The sequence below is a fragment of the Lichenostomus cassidix genome, chromosome 24, assembly GCF_008360975.1.
Source record: "Lichenostomus cassidix isolate B80296 chromosome 24, HeHo_3.0, whole genome shotgun sequence".
NCBI classification, from domain to species: Eukaryota; Metazoa; Chordata; class Aves; order Passeriformes; family Meliphagidae; genus Lichenostomus; species Lichenostomus cassidix.
This window is the reverse complement of record NC_139504.1, coordinates 3,692,863-3,707,850: the sequence shown is the minus strand read 5'-3', so window position 1 is coordinate 3,707,850 and position 14,988 is coordinate 3,692,863. Positions and strand designations below refer to the sequence as shown.

Sequence of the window (14,988 nt, the reverse complement as noted above, 5' to 3'; positions counted from 1 at the left end):
GCCCGGGATGAGCCGGGGACAGCCAGGGTGAGAGGGACAGGGGACAGGTGGAAGGGGACACAGGAGAGGGGACAGGGACACGGGCCAGCGACACGGGAGAGGGTCAAGGACACGGGACAGGGACATGGGAGAGGGACAGGGACATGGGCCAGGGACATGGGAGGGGGGAGAGGGACAAGGGAGGAGGAACAGGGGAGATGGGGAGAAAGACAGGGACACGGGACAGGGACACAGGACAGGGGGAGAGGGACAGGGGAGAGGGGGAGAGGGACACAGGAGAGGGGACAGAGCCAGCGACACTGGAGAGGGACAGGGACATAGGCCAGGGACACGGGAGAGGGGGAAAGGGACAGGGACACAGCCAGGAATGGGCCCGGGAATGAACCGGGGACACCGAGGGTGAGATGGACAGGGGACAGGGACACGGGAGAGGGGACAGGGACATGGACATGGAGAGGGCACAGGGGAGTGGGGACAGGACACGGGACAAGGGGCAGGGAAGGGGGGGATGGAGGACAGGGGACCAGGGACAGGGAGTTGGGGACAGCAGAGGTCTCTGGGGACACTCTGCCTTCCCTCCAGGGCTGCGTTCTGCTCCAGTCTGAGATTCCACCTTCCCTGCCATCCCTGCTCTGTCCAGGCTGCAGGTAGTCAGTGATGGCAGCAGGGGACACAGGGGACACAGGGGACACTGGGGACTGTCCAGGTGGCAGGGTGAGCTCGGTGTGACCAGCAGGGCTGAAAAACCCAAAATGAGTTGTCCCCAGGTGCTAAAGTGACATTCACTGTGCACCTCTGAGCAGGCTGGTGCCAGGGCAGTGCTGGGACTAATGCACATTGCAGCACAAAATACTCTTTTTCCTCCTTCCTGCTTTACTTTGGCAATATCTGGCAGTGCAAATCACTTCTGAACACTTGCAGCGAGTGGAAAGAAACTCTCCTGCTAATTTAGAAAGATTTCCAGTTCTCACTGTGTTCCCTGTCACACCCTGTTGCTTTTACTGATTTTACTTGTCCAGAGGGTATAAAGTTGCATAAAGAGAACAAACAAAATTCATTTGAGCTCTCAAATTGGATGGATAACATCTTGTTGCTTTGTCTCAGCTTCGTTTTCTTTGTCATAGGCTGTTTCTGCATTATTCATTACCACCAATAGTAGAGATTTCGTAGCATTTATATAGCAATAAATCTTGTATTTGGTATACAGAGACCTTGATGTTAGTGCTCAAAGGAAAATCGGTGTGACAGATGGAAATAAAGAGTTGTCTGATCAATAGAAAGTCAAATTCTGAGCCTAAGGCAATGGTAGCACCCACAACAGCAGCTTTTAACAAATAGAAAGTGAACAATGTTTTATGTTTATGTATTCTCCAACCACAGGGCTGGTGTGAACCATCAGAGCAAAGCACAGGATGAATTCCTCAAACGTCAACTCCATCTCAGTCTCTTCCCCACACACTTACAACATGAATAAAATCCACGTCCCTCCCAAAGTCCTCATGCCACCCGTTTTCCAGCCTGCAAAGTGGGAATTAGAGAGGAGCTCTTCCTCCAGCCTGGAGGATTCCCAGGAGTCAGACTCGGAGAGTTTGGCTGAGGAGAGGCAATACCAGCAGGGAGTGAAGCAGAGGATCCTGGAAAATGAGGAGCTGCTGGCTCTGGATCTTGATGACATCCTGGGGGATGGCAGCTTGGAAGAGGACAGCTTGGAGGAGATGAGTTCTGAGGAGAAAGGAGCTGAGTGTGACCAAAGTGCAAAAGGGAAACAAAAGATTGGTGGCATTGGAAGGTAAGGTTAAAACTTCAGTACAGCAGAAGCATTCTGACACTTTAAAACCTGATGTTCCTCAGTGCCACATTTAAACATCCTTCAGAAAGCATTCACTTGGTACATGAAATAAAAGACATAAAATTGAATATCCTGCCATATGCATGAAAGGTTTAACCCTGGATAAATTGGGAATAATTCTCAAGTTTAAAGGGATTACATTAAACCCCAAGTAATAACAACGTGCAGTTTCAATTTAATAGTCTACTTAAAATAAAATGACAAACAAATGAAGGCTAAATGATTAATAGCATGCTTTTATTCACCTCCTCAACAAGCAAAATGGCCAGTTATTGAATATTTTATTGTGAGTGCAAATGATGTTAATTGTACTAGAAACATGCTCTAATTTTTAGTAATTTTTTCGGCCTGAATACCGTGCTGAATGTGAGGCTCTTCATTAAATGGAAATTTGATTTTATTTTTGTTTGAACTTAGCCCAGTAAGCACTCCATGGCAGTCCATTAAGCAGAGCAAATATCCCAGCACATCCACATGAAACCCCCTCTCTACATCCATTACCAAGCTCGGAATTTGAAGAGGAAACGCTGCATCTGCTGGCTGCTCCCCACACTTTTGTTGAGGAGCACAGAGTCCATCTAACCTCCCCAGGAATAAAAGGAGGAATAAAAGGTGCCCTTTTTGTCTGCCTGGGGATGATTAGGGATGAAGGAGCTCTTCACACTCATTTTGTCCCCGTGCAGTGACCTGGGCTGAGTCCCACTCTTGGGCTCTCTCTGCACACATTGCAGCACAAAGGAACTCTTTAGCATTCTCCTCTGCCATTTCAATCCTGGCAATTAGCTCACATATTTCTGTACTCACTTCAAACCAGCCTCACCTAGTCCTGTTCACCTGCAGCTCCTGCCAACGGGGAATAATGGGAGAAATCATCTCCAGGGTACTGTGGCACCAATGCTCACCTTGAAAAGCAAAGACAAACAGATTATTTTTGTTCTTAGGAGCCACTTGAAATACAGGCAGAGGCATGGGACTCGTTGAGAAGGGGTGAATAAATGATTTATGGAAATGTTAATAGCATTAACTAGGTCACAGGTTGGGGAATCCAGCAGATTTCTTTAATAGGAGTTGGAGAATTGACCACTTTTCAGTGCCTGTGAATGTTCCTTTGGCAGATTCACCGAGATTCACAGGGCTGAACTGCAGGTCCAGGGGAGGAAAAACTGTATTTAAAGCTTTTTTCTGCCCCATTCTTTACTCCTGCCACTGCCTGCACATCTCCTGGAAGCCTATTTGGATGTGTTTGACTCCTGAAGTTGGTTTTCCTCCCATTGGATCAGATCTTAAATCAGAAATTGGATCAGTTGTGGGTTTTTTAAGGCAGAGCATCTGTCTTTGCTTTATGACAAATGTAATTCGGAGCAATGATTTGGCCACTTGTTAAGAGAATTGTCAAACCCAGAGACCTTTCCCATTTATGTTTTCCTGCTCCTATCTCAGCCACAGCCTATTTTTTAAATAAAAAGGGATTTAAAATCTTTTATAGAAGGAAGTTTTTTTATCAAAGCATCATGATTTTTCATAGGGAAAATCATAGGAGAAGAGAAAATAAGAATACAGAGCTGGAGGCTGTTCTTGCTTATACAATCTCAAAGGGACACTTGAGAGACAGATTTTACCAGAAATTTCACTTTTATTTCACTCAGCAGAGTCTTTGAAAAAGGAATAAAAAGCTCTGCCTTTTGTGGACTATATAATTTTTAACAGAACCAATGCAATTTATCATTTCACCTTTTACCTGATTCTACTAAGACTTGAAATTTCTATGCCAAATTTAGGATAATGATTGTAGTCTGCTGTGATCTGAGTGTTAGACCAATTTATCATTCACTGATGATGAAAATTAAAAAGGAAGAGGAACCCCTGACTAAATTTTCTACTCAAATTTTTTATAAAACTGCTCTGATTCTGATCCTGAAATAAGTCATTTGCCCATAGCAGGGCATTTGTTTGCACACTGAAACAATACAGAATTTGTACAGTTTGTGCAGAAATAATTCAGTGTTTGTTTTTCAATTAGGAAGAAACGACCAGTGGACAAATATTCCAACCTAAGGTACAACCCTCACTGGAAGAGCACAAAAAAGGGAGCAGCATTGTTAAAGGCAGAAAAAGCATCCCAAGTTTCTGGAGGAAGCAGTGAGGACTTTTCATCAGATTCATTTTACCTCCATTCTGATGACTCCTTGGAGAAGAATCAACAGGAGGCAAAGACCCAAGAGTCACTCTCAGAGTCTGGTCCAGAATTATTCAGTTTTCATGGAGCAAATGTTGGTGCCAGCAGTGAACCTGTTGGGCCACAAGCCAAAAGGAGAGACCCTGCAGATGGCTTTGGCTCCAAAGATAATCCTGGCTGGGCTTTTCCTCCTCCCATTCAGCAAAATCCACCCCAGAGAGCGAAAAAAAACTTTGTGAGAAAAAATAAACGGACTTTGGGCTTACACTCAGAGAAGAGAAATTCCTATCTTGAGCTGCACAATAAAAAGCAAGTTCTTCAAGGGCAGGTGGGTGAATTTACAGATTTTCTAATTGGTATAGGCTGAGGTCTGTCTGGTGTTCAACTCTCAGCTTTGCAATCCATCGTGCAAGTAGGAATTTAGGATTTCCAGGGAGAACCTTTTTCCCCCTTTCTGGAATAACTGACAAATCTCCAGTTGCTCCCAAGCCCAGTATGGCCACATTCCAGCTGCCTGTGCTCCTGGCCAGGGAAGTGTCACACATCTCACTCTACTTTTTGATCTTTATGCTAAAGAAATTCTCTCTTCCTTCCTGACATCTGCATCACCCCTTCCCAGTGCTTGTTTTTCTGCTGCCTCTGATCTCTTTCTGCTTGGCCATCATGAATTTGATAACAATGATCTCTGCTAATGGCATGTTCCAGGGTTTGCTCCATGGAGCAAAGGCAAAGTGGGTTGGAAGGAACCTTGAAGCTCATCCAGTGCCACCCCTGCCATGGGCAGGGACACCTTCCCCTGTCCCAGCTTGCTCCAAGCCCTGTCCAGCCTGGCCTGGGACACTTCAGGGATCCAGGGACAACCACAGCCATGTCAGGGAACAATTCCTTCCCAAGATCCCATCCATCCCTGCCCTCTGGCAGTGGGAAGCCATTCCCTGTGTCCTGTCCCTCCATCCCTTGTCCCCAGTCCCTCTGCAGCTCTCCTGGAGCTCCTTTAGGCCCTGGCAGGAGCTCTGGGCTCTCCCTGGATCCTTCCCTTCTCCAGGGGAACATTCCCAGCTCTCCCAGCCTGGCTCCAGAGCAGCTCCAGCCCTGCAGCATCTTTGTGACTTCCTCTGCTCTGTGCTTGGCCTTGAGCTCTGTGAGATCTCCATGGGTTGACATCTCAAGCCTGTCAAGATCCCAGACCGACTCTGACATTGGCCACATCAGCACTTGTGTCTGAAGCCCTGACTGACTGCAGAGTCAGCCAACTTGTGGGAAGGGTCAAGTGGAAATGTAATTACACTTCCTAATGAACCATTATGCAGGAGTTTATTGCTTTTCCTTGCTACTTATTATGCATAATGGGAAGGAGGGGTCACTGAATGACTCCACATAGAAAATTCTCACCTTGGAAAGCTGCAGGGACTTTGTGCTTCAAGTGACACCTCTGCCAAGGCTAATGAAGAGTTGACACCACGTTGGAGGGAATGTTCTGACTGCATTCCAGTGGCAGGAATGATGGACAAGATTTTGTTTCTAGCAGAGCTATTAAGAGCATTTGTTTTGTTTTCAGTTCTAATTTGGAGGATGATAAAAATAATGAGTGTAGATGGATGCTAATTAGAGCTGTGTTGATATGATTATGTTTGCTATTCAGGGAATTGTGGAAATCTTTCCTATTGAAGTGCTGGAGCCAGGGATCAGGACTTCATTGTGTAGACACTGTATGAAAATAGGGAATAGGAAAAGGAATCTGTTAGAATCAGGGCTGTGAGATGAGATTGTCTTGCTGCAGTGGCCATGGGGCCTACAGGTCTGTAGGAAGGTCTGTTCCTATCCCAGACAAGTTCATGCAGCTGCAACTGCAGATTGTCCAGGGAATTGTGAACTTCCCATGGCTGGAAGTGTTCCAGGACAGGGCTTGGAGCACCCTGGGGTAGGGGAAGATGTCCCTGCTGATGGTAGGGGTGGAACTGGATGAGCTTTAGGGTTCCTTCCCACCCAACCATCCCCCAATCCTGTGATTCCATGAGCAGCATCACCACCTCCTGTCAGCCCCCTTTGGATTTGCTGCAGGACAGGAAGAAATATTTCCTCATTCTTAACCAATTTATCCGTGGCTCAGTCTTGTTGGAAGAGGTGAACAAAAAGGCCTGAGGAAGGATCTTACATTGGTCCAGGAGCCAGCTGGGGTCACCTCACCTGGAAATGTATCCAAAGTGCAGAAACACCGAGAAGCAAACAAGCTACACGTTTTGTGCTGCAGTGATCAAACTGTGCTTGCCTAAACTGGGTTATTTGGAGCTTTGCTGGTTGAAATTGGATTGATTGATCTGATCACTGCTGCCTGTCAGGGCTGTGGTCATGACTAGTGTTCACACCAAAGTCAGGACTTTGTGCACAGCTGACATAGCACAAGTTAAAATATTTCCAGCCTCCTCCTGCAAGATTTACTGCTCTTATCTCTGCGCTGCATCTACCTAAACATACCATCAACCTGGATATTCACAAATTTATATAGCATTTTATCCAGCAGCAAGTTCTTTGCAGTGCTGCCTGATTCTTAAAGAGCCCGCTGATGAGTTCCTTTGAGAAAAAGAGAGGCAAAAAGAGAAGCAGTGGCCCAACCTAGCTCAGCTGTGCTCCATCTGAGTTGCTTCCCTACCTCCGAGCCCCTTACTTCAAAGCCAGGAACATAATGTACAATTTTTTAATGGCTCTAGACCAAGGCACTCAGACTCTCTGTGCACTGAGCCTTACCTCGGTGTAAACACCTAATCAAGATTGCCTGGGCTTCAACAATAGCAGCCAAATGCAATTCGAGAACCACAAGCCTTTGAAGTCCTCCCTGCAAAGGCTGGTTTGCCAGTCTGGGATAATGACATGCCATGATTGCTGCCTTTGTTGTATCTTTTTCAGTGGAGAAGCAATTATGGGCCTCAATTTAACAGAATAGGCATTACACAGCTTATGATTCTCAAAATGCAATTTCATTTGATCATTTGCTCAATTTGATTGGTATTAATAGAATGGTTGGCAAGAAAAAAAAAAAAAAAAAAAGAAAATGCTGGCAGAGGTTGTGTCCTGTTCCTCTTTCAAAGAGATAATGTAGAAGTATGTTTTACCTGCCCAGCACTCCAGCAATGAGTCAGTTGGTTCCACCAAAAACATCTTATTCGCTGCAGAGCTGTGTGTGTCCACAGCTCAGCAAACCTCTGTGGTATTTTTTAATTTTCTGGTGAATTTTTCCAGTCGCCACTGATGGGATCCACATTGAATTCAGAGCCAGGAGATCACCCAGAAATTCAGCAATAAACCCTCCCCACCTTTTTCTAGCTGTCCTAATCTCTTTCCCCCTCAGCTTCCCACATTTTCTTCCCACTGATGGTTTTCAGTTCATCATTCTCTTGGTCACAAATACCTTCTCAGGGCAGATTTCCCCAGTGGAGCAGAAATTCCTGTGCCACAGGGACACTGCCCAACACACCCCATTCGGGTCACACCTGCTAAAATATTCAGCAGAACAAATTATTTTTTGTTCTGCTGAGTATTTATTTTGTCCCAAATTATTTAGGACAAATTATTTAGGACAAAAAATATAAATTGAAAAATGCTAAAAATCTGCTTTCCTGCAGTTTTATAGAATTTTTTAAGAAGTTTATTTCGAGTACAAATTTAATTATTGCTATATTTACAAGGGCATCACTGCCACCCTCAACACCTTTCTCCAATCCAATTCCCAGCCACGCTGTGGCCACGTGCAGCTCTCTCTCCCTGTCTGGGAGCTTGTTTTGCAGGCTCTGTGTGTTCCAGGCTTCATTCCTGCCTGGACTCCTTGTCCTTTTCACCCTCCATTACTGTGTTTTGCCAGCTTTCCCTGCAAGGCTCTCTTGTTGAGGCCCAGGATGTGTCTGATTGCCTGGCCAGGCTGGTTTCTGCCTGTTTTTCTGTTATTAGGTGCATCCAGTGGCTCTCATAGAAATGGAGGAGCCCAGGCATTTGAGAGTTACAAGAAGGTTTCAGGGCTGCACACTTCCTGCAATTTTCCTTCCCTTTCTTCTTCTTAAAAGTAGGAGGAAAACTCCTTCCCAGCTGCTAACTGGGTTTTGCTTCCTTTTCTCTTTTAACCATTTCTTGCCTTGGTATAGATTCTATAATGCCAAACTTTAGCATGTTAATTCTAAATTATTTCTCTTTATCTCTCTTTATTTCTCTTTATTTCCCCAAGACTTTTAAATGCTTTTAAATCCTTTCAATTTTTCCTGAACATTCCTGGGTTTTAGGTTACACCAGTTGAGGAAGAGCCACTCCAGAGTGTCACACCATTCCAGGCTGGGAAAATGAAACCTGAAGATAAATGGAACCCAAAAGGACAGCAGCTCAAGGTTACTTTTCAGTACAATTTCATAATTGAAATATAGCTGTAAAAGCACTGAATTTAAACGTTTAAAGCTGTCATCTTGTTGCTTTTAAAGTACTGATCACTGACAATAAATCCTTAAATATATATCAATAGATAATCATTATCATTTAATGCATGTGTGCTTTGTGCAGTGGAGAATTTTAAAGCAAAATGCCAAAGAATTCTGAGCTCACAGAATCTATTAGTATCTATTTAGGAGATTATTTGGTTGATAATGTAAAACTGCAAACTAGTAGATGTTTGGTGATTTGTGAGGATTCTGAGCCAGAACTTAACTATTTCTGCCTTATCTGTCCCCTAAAATTAAGGGGGAGTTAATTAATTACCATCAACCACAAAATGTTCCAAGTAGAAGTTACACTCACTTCCTCCACACTTTTAAATCTGTAAATCTGATTTTTGCTGGCCTTAAAACCAATGCAATGCTTCAGTCTATGGAGCAATAAAAGGACCAGTTTATCACCACTGATAAAAACCCAAGGACTGTGATTTCTTTTGGCAAATCCAGTTACTCTCTGTGTACTACAAGTATTTGAAGTGGTCCAGGCACTCTTTAAATTCTGGAATTTCAAGGCTGGAAGCTGCACTGCTGTAAAGCACCAACAGGATTTTATGCTGCTGTTTGTTTTTGCCCCTCCTGGAGGTAAAACTCCTTCATTCCACATTCTCCACATCTGGTTTGCATCTGCAAGGAGCTGTTTGGATAATGCAGAATTTTTTCTCAGGCCATTAAGCAAAGTTTTGATGCAGAGTTATTCCTGAGTGACACCTGTGCTTCTGTTCTGGACTGAGGGTTCCCAGAAATTTTAATTTTGGAATAACTCCAGCCATGAGCAGGGTTAGATCCAAGCAGCACAGAGGGATTTTGATGGGTGTGATGAATATCTAAAATATATTAGATATTCATTCAGTCATTGACATTCACCAGCTTTTGGTGATTTGTTTCAGGAGCAGCACAAGTTCTCCCCGAGGAATAAAATGGAATCCAACCAGACCCTCAGTGGAGGAGTTTTCTCAAGGAATGATGGGCAACAAGCCCCAGGAGGAGCAGCAGATCCAGAGTTTTGGCACCACAGTCACCTGCAAAAACCAGGATTTCTGGCTGTTCCCCCTGCAGGGGAGCAGGACAGCAGCAGAGCTCTGCAGGAATATCTGAATCCACATTCTTCCCGTCCTGACCCAGCAGAAAACTCCAAAATCGCCTTAAACAATCCCCCAAATTCAATTCACCCAGATTTGCCCTTATCTACCTCTTCTTTTCCCCCAATATTGGGGAGTTTTAACCCAGCAGAGGTTTTCTATCCAGAATATCCCAGCAAGGAGAGCAGGAAACAGCAGCATGACTCTCCAGGTGGAGTTCCACAGGAGCAGCAGCAGCACTCAACCAGCCTCACTGGTTATGTACCTTATTTTAGTGGCAGCTTTGAGGGAAGGCTGAAGGATCAAGCACCACATCAGGAGTTCAAAAATCATATTCATGAGGATAACAGGTACCAGAACAGTTTGTGGGGAGGATATAAGTGATAAAATAATATTATCACAGCACTGTGACACCCAGAAAATAAATTAATGGACAAGAAAATGTTTGAAAGTCCAGATTATAAAGTTATTTTGCTACAAACCTGTCATTGTAATTTACTACTAATTTTAAGATTCATTATAGCTATTGATTTTTAAATATTGCATTGCAAGAGGACATTTCTGTTCTGGAATTTGCCACAACTGAAAGTTTCCTTCTGAAAAGCTGGAAGGAAAAGTTTGAAATATGGATAGGAAAGAATATTGTGCATGAATTAAGAGTTTGTAGCAAAATTGGCTTTGCAGGGTGGATATCCAGGGCCAGTCCAATGTCAGTTCTGGCTCCCTAAAGAGCAGGAAAATCCTCAGTTTTGTAGAATTTCACCTGCCTTGATTTAAAAAATGAAGGTTCTTTCTCATATAAACAGATAATTCTTCCCGTACTCAGCAGGCCTGATCCAAAGCCATTTGCAGACAGCTTTCATTGCCTTCAGCTCCCTTTCCATCAGGCTGAAAGTTTAGTTTTTTCCATTTATTTTCCCTACACTTGGGTGCAAACAGTCAGTCATGGAGAAATCCCCATCTTTCCATCTCCCTGTTCCCATATTCCATGTACAGGTTGCTTGTTGAGCTCCGTGCTGGCTGTAAATTCAGATTTTTCCTCTTTCCCCCTCACTTTTTAAAGCCTTTTCCACGTTTTGTTGTCAGTTTACCAACAGCCTCTTGTGGAACACTGACAGAAATGATGGAGCAGCATCACCCAGGGGTGTCTGGTTTGAGAGGAGGTGGCTTTGCTGACAGCTGGCTCTGGAGTTTGCTGCCACCTGCCCTGTGCCAGCTGGAGAGAGATTCACTGGCACATCCAGGAGAAAATCCAGGGAAAATGTGGCGAAGCAGCTCAGAAGGATCTGTACAAATGGGACAGCAAAACCAGCCCAGAGGCAGCAAGCAGGTGAGCAAAGAGATGGGAGTTGGGTGGTTTGACATTTCTGTTCCCCCTCTGATTCACATTATTTCTTCCTAATAATCCAAAGTTGTTTAAAAGAAAGAGAAGTAATGGGGACTGAGAAATATTTTGCTGTTACAAAAAGCACATGGGCAGAGCATTCAAAACAAACACTGCAATCATTTTAGCCCAAAGAGCAAAGGGATCCACCAGCTCTCCCTGGGCCAGCCTGGATTAGCTTTAGGGACACACAGAGCCCTGTTTGTCCTCTAAGTTCTGCTCAGATAGAATTCTTTCGGATCAGGCTGTGTGGAGCAGCAGGCAGCCTGGCCTCAGATCTGAGCAATCCATTATCCTGGTCATGCTCATTTGCTGTCCAGCAAATCTCCTCCTTTCCAAGGGATTCCAACCCCAAACTTAGAGGATTTGGAAAGCTAACGGCACAAACTTGATTCCAAACCTCCTGATGATCCCATTTGGCTCCTCATTAAAACTTGGCTCTCTTTGTCCCCTCTGTGTCACCTTTCCTGGTGTCAGCACTTACCACAGCTGCAGAGAGCTGTCCCTGGGTGTCCATGACAAATTAAATGGTTCAGAAGTTTGCTCCCAATCTCGGGGCAGACAAACTAAGCTGGAGTAATGATTGCTGTGTTTCATCTAGGAGGCAGTTTGGGGATTGCTGCCTGAGTGCCTCTGAGAAGAATTAGCAGGATTATGATAGTAACTGAAGGGCAGATTTCCTTCCCTTTCTCTTCAAGCCATTGTTTGTTGTCCTGTATTTCCAGCAGTTTTCTCACGCTTTATAAGTGAGGAATGCACAGAGAAGCTGTTGGTGTCTCCCAGAAAAATCCAGTTTTTCCTAATAAACAAATGCACTTGTGCTCATTGCAGAAGTGACAAAACTCTGCTTTGGTGGCAGACAGAGAAATGAACTCCTCACTGTGCCTAAAATTAAAAATTAGTGAGTTATCTCACATAACAATAGGGATTTATCTCATATAACAATAGGGATAGCTGACACAAAGAAACCTCAAATGGGAAGTTTAGTGTATAGAATTAATTTCTCTGCAGTTGAGTTTAACTTGAATCTCTATTTTGAAGCAATGCCCATTTGATTTGCAGATGGAAATATCTTGGTGTTTTACTCTGTGATCCAAATTGCTACAGAGCTGATCACAATGAGCTTCACTGAGAAGTTTTTGAAACATAATTCCCTTCTAAAAATAATCTAGAGGTCTTGAAAGAGAATAAAATTATTGTAGAAGCATCGTGGTCTCAGTGTAATGTCCTGAAATACTGAAATGGCATCACCCATCACTATACACTTGTAAAGCTTTTACTGTGCTGCAAAACATGGATTTTTCTGCTGTCTGTGGACAATTTTCCAGTGCAGCTTTGAGAACAAGGAAAGGTTACTATCACTAACATCATTTTCCTAAATTTTTTGCCATCAAAGTCGGGTATTTTTATCTGCTTCTCTCACAGCAGCTTCTTTGGAGGCTCATTCTAATCACAGTCAAATGGGTGGTTTAAAGTGTTTAAAAATAAAACTGACAAAAGGTCTTTTTTGACCGAGAAAATATCACTTTGTGCTTTGGATAATTGGCAATTTCCCACCTAGATCCAAAGGAAATTCTGTGTCATTTGACTTGGGCAATTAACTCAGTCCTGTTGGTCACTTGTTCAAAATGAGACGTGCCAGGGGTAAGGCTGAGATTGCAAATGAAATCCTGAAGGTTTCCACTGCAAAACTTCCTTTAATTATTCTCTCTGTGAAATCATATTGAGGAAAATCTGCTGTTCATTTTTCAGCTGTGCTCAAAATTCTACATCCATCCCAATATGAAGCTTGGGGGTCTCGGACCTGATTATGAAGCAATCAAAGAGAAAGTGAGTGACCCAAAAATGAATTTAGGCAGGGGAGAGTGGCAGAGAAATCACTGCTGAGCAGTGATTTATGATTTTCTCATCCTTTATATCCTTGGCTAGCTTTAGATCCTACAGGAAAATTCAAACAGAAGGGGAAAAATGTGGATAATTTTAACCCTCTAATGTTTTTAATCCAGGAACAGGAATTACTCAGAGCTAATTGCACAGCAGTAAAGGACAAACTCCTGTGGCTGAGTTGTCATTGCCAGTGTAAAGCTCCACCTAATTTTCAAGTGGAAGCAAAAGGAGTTGTGCAAACCCAAGAAAATTGCTGGCTGCTCTCTGGAGAAATGGAGACAGATTGTTCAGGACATTGAGGATAAAGATGGACCTGAGCCATTGCTGCTGAGCTCCAGCCTCTGCAGAGAGCAGGGAAAAGCTCTTAAAAGGGAAAAAACAACTAAAAAAAAGCTGTGCCATTTCTCAGGGGTTCCTGTTGTGCTCTGAGGGAGGATCGATGGCAAAGCCAGGTTGAGGTGGAAATGGAATATTGGTGGGAAAAGTGTTTCATCGATGGATCCACTCAGGCATTGAATTCCTTTTCTCCTTTCCTCAGAAACAGAAGCTGGAGCTGCAAAAGGAATATTCCAGGCAAATTAAGGAATATAACATGAAAAACATCACTGTGGTGCAGAGTGTTTTACCTACAAAACCCCAGGTGCCTTCAGTGTCCAGGCAGAAGGTAAGGAGGTAAATTCACTCTAAAGATAAGAAGAAGGTAAATTCCTCTAAAGGGAATTTCTGCAAGGTGACAAGTGGGAACTGCAGGAGCAAAGCTGTGCAGTTTAAGATCAGAATTCCTCAGTTCCTTGCATTGATTCCCAAACACAAACCAACAGGAGACAAAACTGTATTGGTTGGATGTCAAAAGAGGTTGGAATTCCTTCAGGAGAAGGAATTCACCAGGAACTTGAGACAATGAAACTTCCCCTGGAGACTCAAGAGGGGTTTGCCAATCAGACACAAAACCCATCCCAGGTTAACCAGGGCTCTGTCAGTTCAGGATTTCTGTCTCCATTCCCTCTCCAAGGCAGCCTTCCAGGTTCCAGGCATCATTTTGCTTGTTAATTTTGATGTTTAAGTCCATCCTGCAGTAAACCCTAAACTTGCCATGCTAACCTGCAAAACCGAGGACAAGAGCTTAATGAGACTGGGAAAAAATGTTTCTAAACTTCATAGGCTGATGTTGCTCTTTCTTTATTAAAATAAACCACTGCTGCAGTGTTAAGTTTAAGGTTCAGTCCTGTGATGCCAGGAAGCAAATCTTGGGCTGGGTTGTTTTGCAGTCACCACTGAACAATCTGGGATAGAATTCTGTCAGGAAAAAAGATCAGGAATTCAGGGAAGTCTTACTCAATGCACCTAAATATTCTTGGAGATGTTGGTCAGATTTCCTCCTAACCAATCACCCCAATTTTGCTGGTTTTAGGCACTGGAATATGCCAAGAAGATTCCAAGACCAAAGACTTACACTACAAGACATTCAGAGCAAGAGGGGAAAGAGGAAAAAGCTGCAAATGGGATCATCTTACCCCAAATCCCATCTCTGGAAACTCTGTGGAACAGACATGAGAAGGAGAAGGAAGTTGTGGCTGCTTTCCAAGCCCTTCATATCCTCTAGGTATTTGGGAAATATTAGGGATTTCTTCAAGGCAAAAGTGTCTGAATTGTTTTATTGGGAGCTGGAACCATCACTTATTGATTTCCCAACCCACTGAAATTTAAATTTAAAGTGGTTTAAGTTTAATTCTTTTTACGTGTTAGAATTGGTTCTCCTTTATTTTGTTTAATAAATTGACCATTTGCATTTGTAGCACTTTAAATCTGATCCTCTGTTATTTTTTCTTCGAAATAAATGATCCAGAAATTGCATTTTTCAGACCAATCAGCTCTTGGCTTCTCACAGCTGGATCATTTTTAAACATATAATTTTTTAAACATATCAACATATTTTAAACATATCAAACACATCAAACAATCTACAAAACGTTAAAAATAAACTTTTTTTTTTACCTGATGACTTTAATACAAGCAATATTTCCCTTTCTGAAGTGCAGAGGAGACTTTTGCCCAAAAATAAAGCCAAAAATAATCCATTGCTGCTAAAAAAGAGAGCAAAACTGTGCACCAATCACAGCAGTTGGTAATGCCACAATGCTAAT

The 14,988-nt window shown here is 43.4% G+C and overlaps 1 protein-coding gene across 1 annotated transcript; it reads left to right on the top strand.

The window, feature by feature from the left end:
• The first annotated feature begins 1,333 nt into the window (after positions 1-1,333).
• Positions 1,334-14,649, top strand: JHY (junctional cadherin complex regulator). Its single transcript, XM_085081714.1, has 8 exons — positions 1,334-1,789; positions 3,870-4,353; positions 8,294-8,395; positions 9,382-9,923; positions 10,660-10,903; positions 12,710-12,787; positions 13,383-13,508; positions 14,256-14,649. The coding sequence occupies exons 1-8, from the start codon at positions 1,413-1,415 to the stop codon at positions 14,445-14,447; spliced, it is 2,145 nt and encodes a 714-aa protein (XP_084937840.1). The 5' UTR covers positions 1,334-1,412; the 3' UTR covers positions 14,448-14,649.
• The last annotated feature ends 339 nt before the right edge of the window (positions 14,650-14,988 follow it).

Bases quoted from the DNA above. Each gene is read 5' to 3' on its own strand.
- JHY (XM_085081714.1), top strand. From the start codon at position 1,413: ATGAATTCCTCAAACGTCAACTCCATCTCAGTCTCTTCCCCACACACT. The intron at 9,924-10,659 runs GTACCAGAACAG...TTTTGTTGTCAG, and splicing joins CATATTCATGAGGATAACAG to TTTACCAACAGCCTCTTGTG. The intron at 13,509-14,255 runs GTAAGGAGGTAA...TGCTGGTTTTAG, and splicing joins CTTCAGTGTCCAGGCAGAAG to GCACTGGAATATGCCAAGAA.